General features: G+C 40.2%; 1 protein-coding gene across 1 annotated transcript in view; it reads right to left on the bottom strand.

Annotated features, from left to right (window-relative positions):
* Positions 1-20,033, bottom strand: part of Sol1 — a 489,750-nt gene that overhangs the window by 313,655 nt on the left and 156,062 nt on the right. Inside the window, exon 4 of the mRNA XM_076902781.1 lies at positions 1,532-1,746. Coding sequence (XP_076758896.1) covers positions 1,532-1,746 — 215 coding nt within the window. The remainder of the gene's footprint in view (positions 1-1,531; positions 1,747-20,033) is intronic.

Raw genomic sequence — 20,033 nt, forward strand, 5'->3', positions numbered from 1 at the left:
GGTGAAAGAAATTCTTCCCAACATCAGAATAATCATGCGTGCAATATGTACCGTGATTGCGTATTTCTACCCTCGGACACGACGTAGAATGTGAACAAATAATACAATTTATACTGTTATTCGCGAAGTTATTGCAATTGCTTTGAACACTTTTCCAAACAATTCTCATATTCTACATTTTTCACAAAAATTTAAATTGTTATTTCAGAAACAATTGAGAGAAATGTAACATTTCACTTGTTTCAAATTCAACAGTGATTTACCAGTAATAGAAAAACGGTTCTTTTTTTACATTCATTGACGTAAACTGTAATTATCAAAATTGCAGTCTCAAAAAAAAAGATGATTTTACTCTTGGCCTAGTAAATCGTTAGTAAATCGAGAGGAAATAGGAAACAGGTGCAGGTTCTTTCGGTAAAGAGGTTGCGTTGAAGAGAGCTTCTTCTGGCGAGGTGAAACAGCCAAGTCTGCCCTTTGGTTAAAAGCCGTCAGTCTTAATCCCATTCGTTTCTCCGCCCAAGACATTTCACGCGATTTCGATTCATTGGCAGCGTCAGTTCTGACGATTGACGGCCACGACAGCTTTTATTCAATTTCCACAGTCGCAATTTACTGCGAATCCGGCCAAAATACGCCGAAGGAAAATTCGATTCCCCTTTTATTCGGTTTATTGACGCTCGGTATTGTGTGCTCGAAAGGTATAGCTACTTTACGTACCATTTTAATGTCGACGCGTTAAATAAAATATCTCGTATTATTTTCCAATTTTATATAGGGTATCTTTTGATGAAACGAATCCCATATTTAACGCGTGTGGTGTAATGCAAGTACTGTATTAAACACGTTAAATAACATATATATGACGTTCCAACAATTGTATTTCAATCAATCGCATACGATATGATTCTTCGTGAAAAATATGTGCAAACTTTATAAATTCTTTCTTTGGAACTAAATAAATTAAGTTATTTAAGTTTAAGCGCCAAATTCGATGTAGAAAATTAAAAAAAAGAAGTAAAGACTATTATTAATGTAGTTATACGAAATAATATTGATTACATAGCAAGTACTGCAAGGTGCATCTGCTCAGTTCACTCTTCTAACAAGTGTATCAAGCACCACGAAACTGATAAGTAGTACAAGCTCCTAAATTCTCAGGCATGTAGAAATCAATTCGTGCAAGTGCATAGTTTGCGCGTAGATTCACCTTCGCGTGTAAAGTAGAAGCTACCGTAATAAATTCAGCCGGAGATCACGGATTGAGCACGTACACAGTGCGTGTATGTACATATGTAGGTCTCTCTCTCTTTTCTCTTGAATTATCGTGCCTTCAATCTTCCTCAAGCGGATCGAAAAAGCTTCCATTCGATTCGAAACTGTACGCATTATCATTAAATAATCGATATTGTACCATACGTGGCATAATTTAAATAAAAACCTGTTCGTTCCTTAGTTTTTTTTTTTAAATTATGAAATTAATTAAAGATTTCTAGTGGCTGTTACGAATCATGCGTCGATGTCTGTGACTCACGTCTGTTGATGAAGTGAAAATTGCCAAAGAAGCCGGTCGCATTTGACGAGCGTCCCTGCGTATGCAACTCCAAAATGAGCGTCGACCTTGAACTGTAGAGGACCTGCGGGATATCGTTCAGAGTCCCGCAGAGCACGCCGGACCAGGGGGTGTACTCGGATACACCGGTGGTCTCCAGATGTAGAAACACTTTGAGAAAGTCACCGCCCATGCAGCTGGAACATAAATCAGTCGGTGGCTGTTAGAGATCCTTTTGTGCGCTCTTTATAAGAGGCGAGCGTATTTTTATCTGAGTACACCTGACAGAAACGACTGGTGCAAACATTTCATTTTCTCTTTTTTTTTTTTTTAAAGACACACGTTTTTATTCTTTAGAGAATCGTTGTAGGAAACTGTGTTTCTTTTAATTCTTTGAATACTGCAAATTCATGTAGAGAATGGATCATACAAAATGTCAAGTGTTGTTCTTTGAGCGAATATTGATTGCGATTGTTGCTTGATTGAATAGAATAGGAATATCGAAGAGGTAATTGTTTGATGTGCAATGAATGTTTCAGAGCCGACTGATGGGAGAGTAAAGGGTGCCCTCTGATCTTTAAATGGAACTGTGTGCATTAATTTGTTGCTATCTGCATAACTGTCGTTCAGCTGAATAACATTTGCTATAAGAAAAACATTTTCCAATCTCTTCTTTGAATTTTTTATATTTACACGAAAAACATGTGACAATCGATGATTATTATATATTTTTTATCGAACCAAGAATATCTACCGTATCAGGTAGCAATGTTACAAGTATATTTGCGCAGCATGTAAATTTATACACCGGATGTGACCAAATAACATTAAACCTGTTGAATACATGAGAAGCCTGCCACTTCGCGCTACGCTCTCGACAAAATTAAATGTACGCTGAAATATACTCGATCAAGTAATTTCTTGATTCAATTATAATGGAACAACCTCTTTCGCAGCGATAAACTCGTGTAATATAATGCTTATCAGCCAGTGAAATTTTGCGAGATTATTATTACGCGGGTTCGCACGCTGAATAATGTAAATATCCATTTATCAACTATCTTAACGCGACATCTGAGCGGCAAGTCGAGTTCAGCACCAAAATGAATAAAGCAGAACTGTACAGGTTTATTTGGAAACAGCCACTCTCAGAGAGGATACTAACGCGATACAGTCAGTTAAAGTTAAGTAGAGGAGATGGTACAAAGGCACATCAGAAGTTAGTTTAATAGCAAGTAACGTCACAATCTCAGATCCTTGGGTAGATACGCGGCACATTTGCCTGGACCGGACTGAAAGTCTATTACTCACTTAGATGAGAAATTAACTCGTTCAAGTTCCGAGAAAACTTCTCGAACTGGAAAGTAGCTTTTTTCTTCACATCCCACGGAAAATATTTGCAGGGACACGCGTCGAGAGTCTCTGCTCGCAAATAGTGCTGTGGCTTGCTGAATGTAATAATTGTTTTTATTTTATTTATTTATTTTTTTCAGCCATAGACAGAGAAAAGGTAGATAGAAATATATAGGGAAACGTCGAGAGAGGACGACGCGCAATTTATGGGGTTCGATACGAAAGTTTCTCTTCGTTTTAAACGGAATGATTCTCATAAATTTTTACCGTATTTTCGAATACGATAAGGGAGTAAAAATATGAAATGTAAATGAGCGGATCCTGAATGTAAAATTTATCGTGAAATACCGACCGTTGGTAGATCTCTTTGTACAAACGGGAAAGCGTGGATAAAGATCAAAGCCGAGATGATACCTTGTTTCGCGGAGGGTGGAAATCTTGGGATGCCTGAAGAGTGCGATTTATTCGCGCGGCGACGTGCACCATGAATATTTGCTCTATGAATAAAAACAGGAAACTCGATGGGAATTGTTTGTTCAGTTACGTGGGTCGTTGCTTCCTTTCGATGCATCCTATTTTTAATAACCGTTTTTTTTATCAAACGAGCAATATTAACAGCGAAACATCAGACAAGAAGATAAATGTATATTCTATTCTAGTAATTACTTTTATCAGATGCGGACGATAATCGAGATTGCTTTTAAAATGAGATATTATATGCTAACGTATAATTTTCTTGCTTTCTGAAATACTTGGATCATCTGAACCGAGCAAGAAATACCCGAGTTTTAATTAAAACTCCAACGAACAAGGGTTTACGGAGAAACAAATGCGGACGACTTGCAACAATTCTTGAACGTAAAATAAACTAGGGACGATAATTCGTATTGGTTCATTAAAAGTGTAAATAGCCATGAGCAATTAAAAACAAAATTATTTCCATCGAAGCGGAGAATTCAATGGCGAAACGTCCATTCGTCCGGATGGTAACCAGTGCGCTCGAAAATGTTTAAACGTAAAATTAAATATCCTTTTGTGCCTCGCGGTGAAAAAATTCTTTTTGTAACCTTTGATTTTGTTCCGTTACGTTCCGGCAAAGTAAAGTGGATTAAACGGAACGGCGAAAAAAAGGGCGCAAAGATATACAAAGCGCAAAATGCGAGCGTAAAGGGATGAAAATTACGAGGTAATAATATCGTGCCGAGGCAGAAACAGACCGTACTATCCAATCAAGTCGCGCAATTAGCGTTTACTAGATTTCTTGCGTTCGGTAACATCGATCGTTTCTACGATCCCAACTCACGAGCAAATAATCCGTAACAGTCTGTAAATTAAAACGTGCAGACGTACAGAGTCGCGTTCTAATCTCTCAGCGAAACGACTGTTTTCATTTCACTTCGTGTCAGTTCCCAAGGAGATGCCACGCGAAGCCGTTCCATCGCACTCTGCGTCGCGTTTCACTCAACCGTTCGATAACAGCGATCGGTACTGTAAAGCCAGGTTTCCATAAGCAACGTTCAGTGTATCATCAGGAGTACGCTAATTAAATGACACGTATTAGTACCACTCAGTTTATGGTTTCACAGGTTTCAATTGGTTTTTGGCTGACACTGCTACAATTTCCATAGAAACTCACCGAAATTCTATATGACACTCTATAATTAACGTTAATGGGTATCATATAAATTCGACGCGAGATATAAAAGTACCATTAATTTCCTTTTGTTAATATTCACGAATTGTTCGAGGCCCTCGAGGCAGATTCGAATAAGGTACCGCGCTGGTAACACGCTTGACCCAATTGTTACCAATAGCACGTGCACGCGTACGGAAACCAGCCATAAGGCATATCAGATTCTGGGTCCGTGGCACTCGTAGAATGGCTAATTGACTAATTAGTCTCGGCAGGGAAACGGAACAGGTGTTCCCAAGTCCGACTGTACACAGATTATCGCAGCTCGCGTGTTTACAGGGTGTTTCTGATCCGGTGACTTAAAGCGAATGAAATGGTGAAATTAGCACGGATTATAATAGAGTCGGGCAGCTTACGCGGACGGGACATGTTCGCAAAAATAATTTGCCGGCTCGTTAGCTGGCTGTTAACGCGCGAATTCTATGCGAGGCTCGTCAGCAACCCTCTTAAGAGGGTGCAGGCTTATTCCTGACGACGGAGTTCAAATCTAGATGAACTCGACTCGAAGAGTATTGAATTATCGTTCGCAATCAGCGTGTGTATTATGTTTCTGTTGTATTATAGCACTCTCGAGTCGTGTATTTAATCACTCGGAAGTGTTCGAAACTTGTCGCATAAAATTGTACGTTCAGGTGTCCAATGTTATCAGAGAGAATTGTGAAACTCAGGCAAATCTGACGTTGATTTGTAATGATGTAGTGGCTGTTAGAAAATAGCCGAATTATAGACAGTACTCGTATCCTACTGAACTGACGCGAGCAACGTCGAGTGATAATGTAGAATTGGTTGTTAGAAAATTATTTGGTCCCGAATCGGAACCCGCTAACGAGCTATTATAATTACACGCCGCGGCAACTTCGGTCGGAATTTACTGAGGCTTTAATGATCCCGTTACGCAACCTATTCATCACAAGCGTTGGGACGGTTTCTAATTAATTAGCGGCAGACCTCGCGCAATATTCCATTCGTTGGGGGGTTCGCGCTAAAAGCGGTCGTGATACTTCTCTGTCGTTTAAACAGAGACAATTAGTAGAAAAGGAGTTGGATCCTGACTTAAGAATTTCCAGCGCCCTTCCTCGTTGCGTACGTAAGTGTTTGGACGCTTAATTATAGTAAATGCTTGATAAATGTGTTACTAATGGCGTAACAAAACAATAATTCTATACCTCTTAGAAAAATTTGGAAATTGATCTCGACGAAACGACAATATGAGTATCATATGAGATTATATGTTAATAGGTTAATAAAATATAATACAAGACTTATTAAGTCAAGATAATTTTATTACGTATTATTATAATTGCAAACGAATACTAGTTGTACAATGTTACCTATAATTTTTGTATTTTGTCATGCAGAACGGTTCGTAGGCGATGCACGCAAGTGATATCAGAACGTGTATAGTCAGACGTGGTTAATGTGCGGCTCGAGCCACGTGAAACATTTGCGTACATAAATTGGGTATTATTGTCGTAAAAATTGTTCCCCTTTTACAATTTTTAATACCTGCGACGCGTACGATTGTGCCTGCGAAACGCTCTAATACCATTAATAATGCAGCGAAATATAATATAATAAATGTTATCAAAGTGTAAAAAGTGGGAAGCTACAAGAGGCGTGAAATATCAAACTTTTTATTCAGAGGTAAACTTCTGAAAACGAGCATAATGCTCTAATTATCATGGAATTATAATGCGAACGTCGAGTGCTGCTGGTGAAAATGGAATTTTAATTACATTAATTACTGACGGACGTAAATAGGCTACGGACAAAGCCCAATTACAAACATTAAATTTATTCGAATATCATTTCCGTGTGAACCGTCGACGGAATGTTTGTTAGAAAAACTTTTCTCACGGAGAACAATCGCAATTCATAATACATTAAACACCATCTGTCATCCGTTTCGATTTCACGATCACTCATAATAAACATTCCTACAGCATCTCAATAAAAGTAAACTGCATTCACCCAAAGAGATCATCCATGTCGAACGTATAGACTTTCGATTCACCATGGCAAACATAACGTAATACCAAAGCTTGTCAATTCGTACTACTTCGCAGAACAAATGTTATCACAGGAAGTGATCAAAGAAATTTATATCAGAGAGGCAGAGACGGGGACGAGCAGCGTGGCGCGGAACGAGAAGCCCAGGAGCCCGAGGCAAGCGCACATAGGAGGACGAGAATAGAGCCACCCTATTAACCTAATCCCTTAATTTCCCAAACGTATATTCGACAAGTCGCGTGGACTCGCCACGATTTCAACGTTCGCCCGACAGGGTGTGTTTCCCGTCACGGTTTAACATCTAACCTCGTTACGGGAACGAGAAACAGCTACGCCCCTCGCAGTTTCTTACGTGTTAAGCGTCGAGGTCGGAGTATAGGGGGCAGCAGTGGGTGTAACGGGATCCGGTTACTGCAGGGCATCCGTGGCCACCCTTTGCGGACGGATTTACAGGCGATATTGACGCTGGTAAGATACAGGCTATCGGACGCGTGAAATTACATATCCCTCGGGACCGCCAGCTAACTTGGGGCGGAACGCTGGGAGACGTCGGGAGCAGAGAAATTTCATCGGTAGCCCAATTCGCCGCGAACTTAATCGTGTTTATCTTTGATTTACGGGACTACCACCTCGAACGGTGATGAGATGCTTTTCCACCGTTGTTGCGCTCAGTTGATTATACTCGTGGAGCATGTTTTACTTTTGGAATATAGGTCAGTGTTCCGTTCTTCAACATCTGAACGATATAGAGTAAAAATAATTAATAAAATTATAGAATGATTGCGTACGAGTGTAATATTAGAAATTTTTCTCGTTGAAAGTACAAAACGCAAGTGATGACAGCTTACGAATTCTTCAAGCATAGTAGATACGTACTCGAGGAACATATATACGATTAACAGAGAGAAAAATCGCGAAAGAGGCAAAGACGAGGAAAGTGTAGCAATGGTAAAAGGCGAGTCATCGGACGTTTAAGCGTTCGTGAATTAAACTCTCGAGGAGTACCCACTGTGACACGACGATGTCGTCAAAGAACGTGTCGCAGCGCGAGGTCCAAAGAGCCGTCACTGATCGACGTGTGTGTTCCATACGTTTCCTCTCCGAATCTGAACACAAAGCGCGAGTGTCGCAGTCGCCAAAGATGAGAACGGCTCTTTCACCAATCACAGCTTGAACCTCGACTCGATTCCCGATCGCTTTGCGCGAAGCCACGCGCGTCAAAATTGTCCGCACTTTGTTCGCGCAGTCGGAAGACAGGATGGATACCCTGTCACAGCTTATTACACGGTTACGAGGAACGAGCTTCTCACCTTTGGCGGCGGAGTGGCGAGCTTGTCGGTTTTTCGAGCTCCAGAGAGACTTGATATCAACGACTGGCGAGAATAAACTCGCTACCTACTGACCCTATTCTTTACTTGGGCATTCTAGTTTTAGCCTCGCCAAGAATAGGTTCTTCCTCGTTTTTACGAATGGAATTTATTCTCGTCCGGTTGTAATTTGTTCCGAGCCACTTTGCTCAATTTTTTCGACACCTTCGACGTGCAAGGATCATCGATGAAGTTATTAGGACGGGTAAATTAGATGTTTCTTAAATATAGCTTTGAAAAGAGTGAATCATGTGAAATTTAAAACATGTCAGAATATCTTGAAAGTACTGAAATAACACATCGACTATTTTAATTATAGAGAATAGAATTATTACACAGTTCACAGATATACAAAAAAAAGATAACTAAAAGCAGATATTGTCTGTATTTTTTGGTTACCCTTTACATAAATTTGTAAATATAAGACCTCTGCAATTTTTTAACGAAACGATAAGAAAGAATATAGATAGTTACTATTAATACGAGAGGTAGTGTATATTGAATTAACCCCTTGGATCCAGCTAGTTCAATCGTGGCATTCGAATAAAATATTCACGTTACACACCTGGAATAGTAGGGCAGCAATCCAAGGCATTATTCCACTCGAAATTAACTATTCCTATATCCACTCGCCATGTACGGTGGTTTCAATGCGAGATCCGTATTTCTAAAGCTACGATATGGTTCGAATGGATCATACCACGGCGAAACCGCTACGCTGCAAATGGTTAAACGAACCTCTTGGCTGATACGGTGGAAAATTAACAAACACAGAATCCGCACACGTTTGATGTTCCACCTCCCAGAATTCGCTGCTCCAATTTCGAAAAAGGCAGCGGGCGTTTAAACATTCCACGTGCCACAATTCAACTATCTATTATTCGAGACACAGCGAAAACTCATATTCGCATTTCTCTCATTCGGAAAATCGCTCCTTTCGGTTCAGCGTTTGAATTACGATGATAGAAACATCCCTCGCGCGCTTGGATCCATGGCGGTCGATCAATTTCCGCTCTCCTGCAACTAACGCGAGCCACTTCAAAGCAGAAACGCGAATCTAAAAACAAAATATAGACTGTAATATTCTATATTAATATTCCTATAAAAACATTTAGCCAGAAGCATTTTTTAATGCCACATTCAATTGAAATTAACGACGACCAAAGAAAGTAAGCCAGATAAACGCAGAGTATAATAAATCTAGCGTGTAACGATCGAAAGCAATTTTTTTCTTCGAAGGTGTCGTTTCTGTCAATTTTCTATTTCGTACGTCTCTAGGATAGACACGACGTTGAATAGAATTCCCAAAGCAGCGGATGCAGCGGCAAAATAAGGTTAATAACACCCGATAACTTCCCCCATCGAATATAGATTTGCTCGCCAGTGGTTGCTGACGCACTTTGTTTAATAACGCCCGTGGAAGGCTTTGTTCCTGGCCAAAAGGGCAGGAAACAAGATTCGTTTCGCCGTAGTTCGGTAGGAAAATCGATAGGAACATCCGCGACGCACAGGAACCGTGGTTGGCCTGACCATAATACCTGTACACAGCGTGCAAATTGTGCGCGTGGTCTGCACGGAACACGGGCGCGAAACAACGAGGAAATTTTGGAAAGTTTTCAGGGCCTGGAACGTATCGTTCTTCCTTTAAACGGGGATTTTATTAGAAACGGAGCGCCGATAGAAGTTCTCACCCGGTCAGATTGTAAATCTGTTGTGTACTCGCGGCAAGAGGGATCACAGTTCGGGCAACTTCGCAAGTCCACGCGAGAACCAATCAGTTACAGTCAATTTACGTTCTAACTTGGTTTCGCTATCACCGTGTAACTTTGCTATGCGCGTGCCTGGTATTTAGTATTACCGATCGGGCCACTTACAAACCAGGCGCAAAGCACCCTTCGTTTGCTTTTCTTTGGAACTTTCCTGAGGAAATTGAGTACGTTTGAAAGCATTTCTCGACACTGAACGAAGCCACCGATTCGCAGGCAGTTCAGTCAGCTAAACGGTTAGTTCAGAGGTATACACAAAATGTAAATTTTCATCTTACTTTATGCTTTAGAATCGTCCGTTAATTCAGATTCATCCGCAGTCGAACACCCTGTATACATCGAGCAGTTGCAGATTAGTTAGTTCTATGCAATTGTTAACCATTTCCGCCATAGAAGATTATACAAGTCAGCGTCTAGTCCAGAACTGTTACGTACACATATTGCGATTTCAGTGGATTAGCGAGATTATGGGGATTAAAACCGTTCGAGATACCAACTTAATCGGACTATCATTCAGCCGCTACAGTCGCGCGTATGAAATAAAGTCGTATCGCGACTTCGTACACGCGAAACCGTTTGCAAAACTACGATTTACCCCCGTTTCGAGAGCCGCGCGTCGTAATACTGCACGCCAAATTCTGTCTGCGTATCAAGGATACAGATAGCTATCTCGTTTGTAATATAAATCCTCGTAGAGCGTCCACGAGCCGAGCGAAAGGTAAGATACAATGAAATTGGATAAAGGAGCGATGGGAAAAGTTTCTATCGGACGACCGAACGAAGCGATTTTTGAACCGCGATCCGATCAGACTCGCCGCTCTTCGATCGCTTCGGATGATGCACGGTCACCGATAAGAGAAAAGATTCACGTTTGATTTCGCCGTGTATCGTAAAACAAACTCTCTCTCTCGCTCGCAGCAACGCCGCGGGACGATCTCTTCTCGCGTGCGAATTTTCGCCGCTGGTCGTCGCGCCTTTTGTATAATTGATAGGCTATTCCTCGGGGTGCTCCTTCGGCGATGCATGGAAAACGGGAGCGTGGAAATGCAACGCTTGCTGTCGGCCGAGGAGCTGGAATTCTTAATGTTTAAAATGCGTCCCAGGTGGAAAATTTCGTCGAGTAACGAACTTCTAACCGAGCTTCTTGACTGCTGCGGTTTGGCAGAGCCGGGGATTCGCGACGCCACGGAATATGGAAACGTACATAAGAAACGGGGGATAATAAAGTGATCGAATTCGAGAATACTCTCGATTGGGTATCCGACTGCGGATATACGTAAAGATTTTACATTTGGATTCAAGCTACCGATCGCGAATCAAATTTTTAATAAAAATCGAAAATGACGTTCTTCGAACACTTTAGAATTCACAAATCTCTTTCAAATGTATGTGATTATATTAATTTAATTTTTAAATAGAAAATACGTTTCTGAATTTAAAAATGTAACGCAAGAAAAATTAACGTTTCCAGCAAGATAACACTTGTACACGTAACAATAATAACCGCGCGATCTCATTAGGCGGAGAGAAGAAAAAAGTAGAGGCGGAGGTGAGGGGAGTAAAAAAAAGGAGAACGAGGTAAGTGTAGTACGTCGCAGTGCGCAAAAAATAGGAACTGATTAGCGTGCCACAATTCAAAAAGTTCGTCCTAAGAGCCCAGGCCTGGATCGTTGGCACGAAATCATGGCGTGCCGTGCAAAACTTCACGAAGAGTCCTACTCTGATTGGCCTTGCGCCAGCCGTATATCCCCTGGGGGATCACCGGGGCTGAAGAATGTTTTCGGAAAATTACGTTAAAAATGTATATAACGCGTCTTGGCTCCCACGCGAATCGTGAATCGTTTAACCAGAGTCGATCGAATCCTGCTTTCGATGAGCAATCGACACTGTGATCAGACTAATTGTAACACTGTACATTTTTATTTATTCCCTGAATTCTTCTAAGCTGATTAAATTTTCTCCGCGAAAGAGAAGTTATTTTGATCTGTACGTCACCTGAAAATTGTGTTAATTTGAAAAGGAGATTTTATAACGCACGATTTTAATAGCCTGAGAAAAAGTGTGTCATTTAGAACTAAATTAGTTCAGATTTATTCATTTAAAAATAGTCGACGTTAGATTGAACTAATTTTCTTGTTCCCTTCCATTCGTTTTCTTATTTTTATTTTCAACTTCTTTCCCCTTTTAAACACGTTCCTCTCGCACCTCCTCATGGCATTTGCATCTAATTATAACGCATAAAAGAGACAAGACCAATCCCGTTTCCTTGGCAATTTTCTCAGTCACGTGATCTTATTTCCACGAAAGTGTCGATCCAGCCAATCGTCATTTCCACGTCAACGTCCAGTTCGTAATTTCCGCAACGTTCGCCCCACGCGAAAAAGAAGAACAAGGGCACGTTCGCTGATAACACGAGGAGGAATCTAGCGAAATATCGGCTGTACGTTGTTCCGTGGAGCAAATAAATGCTTCTGAACCTTAAGTATAATATAAATATCTCTCGCTCGTGATCGAAGGAGGAAACTGACCCTTTTTTATCCTACGTTAAGTTCGCAATATCGCATAGACGTGCTGCGTTTGCCAACAAAATTCTCCCGAGGAATTTATCGGAAATAGTATCGTAAAAGTATGACGTACACTTGCCATGCTATTATGAATGCAGCAGAGTTCCCGTACTCGCAGTAAGATTGTTTATCGTGAATTCGTTCCGCTTCTCCTACGCGAAATACATACGTCTGATTAAATGGACGCAATAAAGCTCTCCTCCTTCCTGCATCTAAACGTACATCCTTGCGATATGATTTTTAGATCGCGACAGTAACAATAAATAAACATAAGAGGGTATTGGTAGAAACTTTTCATTTCTACTGCATTGATTGAGAAATAAATAATTTTTTAGTGAAAATTCCAGATTCGAGAATACTCTTTTTGTCCAAAAAATTGGTGGTTTAGTTAAAATTTCAGATTTCGAAATCACTTCTACCAATACTGTCTGATCATGACAGAAAATTTCGTGCGTCGAATGTAAAAAAAAAAATAGGTGACATATTGCGGATGCCATTAAATAGTAATCCCCAGCAACCAAAGTTTAAAGTCCGTATCCACGAGAGAGCCAACGGTGCTGTGCTCGACGAAACGTACGAATGGGCGGGAAAAAAGCAGCGACGCGTAGGGGCGCAAAAATCGCGTCGCGCCTAATATTTCAGCGAGGCAAATCGCGTTTCATTTCGCGAATTACAATACGCAAAACCTGCCGACCGTCCGGCCCCCGATTTAGCATCCCCTTCTGCTCGTCACGCGCAGCGGTTACATCGTTTGTCAGCCGCGATTCAACGCGCGCGCAACAGTTTCAGCTTTCGGCCCTGGTCGAGATGAAAGGGCGCGCCAAGCGTTCCTTCCATTCGCCTTCGTTACTTTGTCCCCGTGGCCGGCCATTCAAGACGCGCGATTGTCCACGACGAACGGCGGCAAATTGAAGAGGAAAAGGCGCGGGATTGCCGGGCGGGTGAGTCCGCGCGGAAGTTCGAAACTTCGAATCAGGCAATGCTGGAGGATTAAATGCGAGCGCTGACTGAAATGGAATGGCTCATTTGCGGAGATGGGATCCAGCTTAATATTAATACTTACAAATTGCAGTTAACGCCAATTCGAGTTCGAGCGTTGCTCGTGGAAAGCCATATTTAATTGAATCCACTCGAATCTCGTTTGAAACTTTAAGATGTATATCTTTTTGATTCGAGTTCAGTAAAGAAATAGCAAAATTCGTTTATGTTTCTATAAAGAAACAAACATTTTACTCACATCGAATTGTGTCTTGTCATATTCTTTTGAGAAACAGATGATTTGGGAAATGTCTGCATCGATTAACGAAGTAGTAGTTGCAGGTATATTTTTGCGCTCTACTTGCTCCGATCGTTGCCAATAATACACGCATCTGAAGATTTGCCTTAAGGTATATCAGATTCCGGATCCATGATACCCGTGGAATGGCTAATTGACTAATTAGTCGCGGCAACGGAACGGAACAGATGTTTCCAAGTCCAACTGTACACAGATTACCAGAGTTCACGTGCTCTGTAGTACTTCCAGAGTCCTCCATCCGTCCGTATCCGCACTAATAGGAAGACATGTATGTTTGCATAAAGGAATATTCGTAGATATAACAATCAAGTAATTTTCCAGTAAATACCCATCGTTTACCTATTTTATTTAAATGGAATTGCATTATTTGTATAGAATCCTGTACTCCCTTGGGTTCCACACGTCTTAATGTTATAAAAATTTGAATATAAACAGAGGATATGGAATCTAAATCAACACTATAATGGAATATTTTATTAATAGAAATTAAAATATTTCATTAATATTCTTTTTAACATCAATGATAAAAACGCTTGTTCTTGATTTCTTCTGTAACTAATTGTTATGCAATGCCAAAATGGGACTATCGAAGTTGCGCTTCTGTCAATTCCGATCGAAACACCCTGCTTACAGTGTCATTCAACCGGCAACGCTACGCGTCACCTCTTCAAAAAGTGATCCACCGTCCAAAGCGAAGTTTAACCAGCTGGCACGATTATGCAGCCACGCACTTTCCGCCTTAGAATCGCTTAGTCGTTTTTAATCTGATTTCTAAAGTGAGACGCGGGCCTCCGTGGAATCCGCTGGCGAACGCGAAACCAGGCGTCGCGCGAGCTACCCCTTGGGAAGAGGTGAAAGCCGCGCGTGAAAAGGACACGCTGAAAGCTCGTCCGATTTTTTAGATATTAATTTCTTCAATTGAAAACGTTATTTCTCGCCACGATGAATATTCCTCGCTCTGTTAATCGGTCTTTTTTCTCATTACCGCAAGAGACGTCGTTGGTGGAGTAATGAGAGGTGAGATTATTATCAAACGGTTCGAGGGGAAATTGAACAGTTTTTCTCTTTTATTATAATGATTGTGCTTTTGGGAACGATGGTGCTGCTATAACCTTCCGTGTTCTTTCTTACTTTACTTTAAAAAAAAAAAATTTCGCGTATAATTATGCACGTTTTAAATGTATTCTCTACAATTTATAAAACGTGAACAAAGTACGTGTGTGAAAAAATTGATATACAGACAGTAACAGAATAGAACGTTTCAGAACACTTCATGTTTAATCAAACTGTTATACGTATAGAAATTATTATTAAGTATAATTCAGGTTATGAAAATTGCTCTCCGCGCACCGTGAAACGTTATTTCTATTCCGAGGAAGAAATTTTTGAGAGCACCAGGTAGAATTCACGGCGAATAAGATCGTAGAAACGATCGAGCATTTTTATTCACCGATTATTTCATCCCCTGGATAAAATCCGTTCTTCTTCCTGCGGCGTCGACTTCCTTCCCATGGCCAGCAAGTAGTAACGTTCCTCTTTTCACCGACACGCATCCCTTCCTCGCCACTATTCCCAGACCGCCCCATCGAGCTCGTAAACTCGCGCTGTAACCGCTCCAAAGGAATTCCGATATTGGACACGATTGATAGCTCGACAAATTTTTAACCAACATCCCTCGTTCAGTTGAGTTGAGCGTAATTACTCTCACGTTTATGAGGACTTTTAATTTGCCAATTTCAGGAAATCAGTTTTTTTTTTATATTAATTAGGTAAAAATACTTCTCCGCTGGTTATTACTGGTTTCTACCTTTGAAATTATCATAGTTCTCAAATGTTAATAATATCTAAGGTAATAAATTTATAGAGATTATTACTTTATAAATAATAGATAGAGATTATTATTTTAATAGATTATTTATAGCGTTCTTTGCATTGGTCAGCAACATTTCTTGCAGATATCTTCTGATTTTCATAGACTACTTCCAAGCAAAGATTTCAGAAACGAGGTAACGCGTGTCGAAAGAATTCTTTGAAAGTCGAGGAGGGTGAAGGAGCAGAGAAAAACTGCTCGTTATTGTTATAGAACTTACTGATACAATTTATATGAGATAGCCTATTTCACGCAGCCAATTATCTTCATTGTCATTATGGAAACGAAGAAATACTCCGGGGAAAAGTTGGGAAACTTCTGGGATGGAAATGAAACGCGGACAAACGTGTTTCTTCTTTCATACGAAGAAGTCAGCCATACTATAAGTAACGCAGATAAAGTGTATAAAAAAAGAGAATGAAAGTAACGCTTGTAAAAATTATCATTACTTCCTTAAAATTGTGTTATTTTCTGTATTTATAAAAGAGTGTAAAAAACAATTCTCTGTGGTTAGAAAATATGATATAGAACTATTCGCTTCGACTTCTATAATTTTAAATAAATTTTGCGTCATAATTATTTAGCAGAATGGCCAATATCATATATATTCAATTGATCAGTGTCATAAATACCAATGTCATAAATATTAAATTCATTCATGGCAACATTTGCAGTATAATAGTTTCCAATAAAGTTAGCTAAACGCGAACACATAAATTTAACGCCAACGACTGTGACTTCTCGTTGTTTCTGCGAAGAAGTTGGGTAAACCTGGTAGCTCGACAAGAAGAAGGAGAAGAGTGTTCACCGTTATTTATTGGTACCACTCACGCAACGCATTCTTCCCTTTTTGTATCGGGTATAATACGGCCATACCTCTAATCAAAGTTTCACAGTATCAATTTTATTATTTTGCAAGTTCGTCAGATAATCTACCATAAATTATTGATGTAAATTTTGTATGTTACTTTAATTTCTATGAAGTTTATTACGATCTTGCAGTGGTTGATAAGATCCGAACGTGCTCCAACGTCTCAGTCTTTCGTTATTACGTTATATTGCCTCTGGCAAAGTAAACGAAGATGCAGTAACAAGGTTCAATTACGAATTTATCAAGTCTATAGGTCGCAAATACATATATATAAAAGCTACTCGGATCTCTTTAAAATACATTAAATATTCTAACGATCTCCATAAACATAACGCACGCCATTTCAACGCCTTAACACTAGAATTAAAAAAGTTTTGTTTGGAACTTTACATTCTGTCATTTAATTTCAATTTCAAAGCAAGGAAATCCTCAAAATTCTCCTCGATGCGAAAGTTTTCTATTCAACTACATCGAGTCCCAAGGCTACAGAAAAGACTTCATCTGTTGGTAAAATGAAACAGTACCATTTTTGGAATAGCAGTTCGATCCGTTTCTGGATTACGAACTTTCCCCAAGAACTTGCATAGCTGGAATTTGACAGCCAACTTCCACTGCTTAGAAAACTATTCCTGCTACGCCCTCCCGAGGGTCTTTGTCGAATAAGTACAAATAGTAAGACGTGTAATTTATGAATGGATTCTCTGGAATAATAAAGGAATTTCAGGGATCCGTAAATGTCGCGTTACAATTTTTTAATCGTCTTGTTCTACCATCAATTCCAGTATTAATGTGTAACTCGTTATTTTTCGAAATAGAAATCAAATTTGCTCGAAATATCGAATCGAGCTTTAAATTTCTCAATTTAAAGGACAAAACGATTCACTCAAATTATCATTTTGCAAATTCGTAGACAGATACTGTCCAAAAATTAATAGTTTAATGATAAATGATGTTGAAATTTAATTATTCGTGGGCGTAGCAGAGTGATAGTACGTAGATGGCGTAGAATTGATAAAGAGAGCGAAAATGGCACTCTTAAGGTCACAAGAAGAGAAAAAGCTGTTCGAAGAACGCGCAGAGTAACTTGGCGACGGTGAGAAAGCAATAAGCAGTGAAAACGAAAATGCGCGGGAGAACTCGCGGTGGCTGAGAAAAGGTAATAAAAGGGTGAAAGTTCCAGGACTGGAGAGGAGCCGGTCAACAAGCATGAATGAATGCGAGAGTCGGCGCAAAGGGAACCTTGAAAGAAACATCAGAGGACAGGAAGTGCGGGAAAAGCCGAAAGAAAAGCGAAAGTTAAAGAAGCACAGAGACGTACGGGAACATAGTTGGAGCCCGTGCAGGACGAGGCGTCAAATGCAGATGAAAACTGACCGGGTCGCGTGAGAAAATGTAGCCAGAGAGCGGACGAGAAAGCTGAGGGAAGCGAAAATTAAAAATTCGAGACGAAAGGTATGTGTTGTTAGCGTCGTCGCTGTTACACTTGAAAGCATTTAACCATATAAGCTTACAAAGCCTGTTTGAACAGACTTGCACGTACATGTGACACTTCAAACTGTTTTTCGTGTGTGTATTTGGATCTGCGTGGCTGTTAAATCCAATTATATTTTCCTATAATAATCAGCCATCAGCACAAAGTCAGCAATAATTTTTCTTGTCTTAATTAATCTTACAGCTATTATTCAGAAATACATAATATACTTCAATTATTGATTATAATTTTCCCTAGAAACTTGACATAACATGGGTGCAATTATGAATACAAAAAGCACACACACGCAGAATTGAAAAACAACACGATTACAAACTCAAATATCGCTAAGCAGTTCAGTTTACAAATAAATATAGATGTGGACTATCGTAGGTATTACACGTTATTAGTACATATAATGGCAGCATAAAGTACCTGACCAAACAAAACAGAAGTTCTCAACGAGCAGAACTAAGCAAACAACCGAGGAGCCTAGCAACCGTACACCAATCCGCACCCCTATAAAGACTTTCACACAGGGTGCTGATATCTGCGTGCTCTCATCAATCTAATTGGCTGCGAAAGCAGAATCGACACATTATAATTGGTCGATCGATGGCTGAAGATATCTTACGAGTCCCCTATATCTACCATCGTTCGACCCTAATACCACTCTGCAACTTTAGTTTCGCCTATCATCAGCCACCCGCTGGAATGCACCCCCTCCTCCGAAGGTGACGCGCAGCGCGTCGAGGAGAGAACTCGTGGACCAAATAAGCCGAATGAAATTAAGCGACGTCTCGCTTTCAGTGCAGGCGCGACAACGCTATTTGTAAACTGAGAACGAAGAAGACGGCATTGTTCCATCGGGTCAGCCAGCGTCCATCGGCCGAAACAGAGGCACGGGAGCCTATCGCTTTCAACGTCGTCGTCGTCGTCGTCGTCGTCGTCGCAATTGTACTCACCGCGACGCGACAATGGAGATTTAGGAATGCGAGCTCGGCTAAACAATGGAACTTCACGAGAACCTAAATCCGTCACAATGGACGCGGATGGTTCTTGCCGAGTGCGTGCGACGATCGATATTTTAGGGTGCCGCCGCGACGACCTTGCGCCGCGAACCTGCTCCTCCTGGTTTCGCAGCCCGCTGACCGGAAGTGCAGTCTTAAGAAAGTGGCGACGGGTCTGGTCTCGACTTTTCAGCCAGTTCACGTACTAGTTCCTGATGCGATCCTTTTTATACATTCGTATGGATTGAACGGAATAATTAATCTTCTTCGTTATCTGTCATGTGTTATATTTAAAAATATCGAAGCAAAATATGCAACCTGGTTAACTGCACAATTCGATCTTGGCTTGTAATGCAACGAGCACATGCTTCATACAAGAGACACTTGAATGGTTCCAAGAACTAAAAAATATGAAATATTACTTCATGCTTCGTGTACGTTATTCATCGGATTTATATCTTTCGACGTATAGACAGTATTTTAAACGATAAAATATGCTTCGACCAGAAAATACTGTGATATATATTTTTTCTTCGTTCACGAGGTTCAGCAGTTTAACATTTCATGAAAATAACGGATCGAGGTCATCATCGGAAGAGGGAAACGATGGAACACGTTAATTAAGCAAGCTATACCGTCTGCTTCAGCATTTTACGCGTATTTTTTTTTATCATTCTCTTATCAGCGTGCCGTTATAATTTTTAGAACTTCTGAAACCTATACAATCACGGCTTTCAACAATTCCGCGTCGTTTGGAACGTCTAGAATCGATCATTTCCTACGATACCTCTTTCATAATGTTATCCCCATTTTCAGAAATGTTTTATCGAATGTCTAATTTGTTCTCTCGTCAAAAAGTTTCAAACTGAAATATAATATTTTATTATCGAGGAAGAGAATTTTTGCAAAGGTACAACATTTGTTTCAGCTTGTAAAATACTACCTCGCAAAAATAATTTGGAAACCCAGTTTTATATCGTATAATTTCAATTCAAATGGAATCTGAGGATCCATTGTGTATTTTAACATTTCGCGTACAACGATATCTCAAACGTCCGATAAAATCATTTGCAAAGTGGAGGGCAATTTCCACTGTAATTCATAATTGGGGTAATAATTCAGGGGCAGTCAGCCAGAAATTTTTGTCACAGATTCATCGATACGTCAAACACTTCAGAAGTAATCAGAGCCCCAACGTTATTAGTTCGAATC

This window comes from Xylocopa sonorina, chromosome 10, assembly GCF_050948175.1.
Source record: "Xylocopa sonorina isolate GNS202 chromosome 10, iyXylSono1_principal, whole genome shotgun sequence".
NCBI classification, from domain to species: Eukaryota; Metazoa; Arthropoda; class Insecta; order Hymenoptera; family Apidae; genus Xylocopa; species Xylocopa sonorina.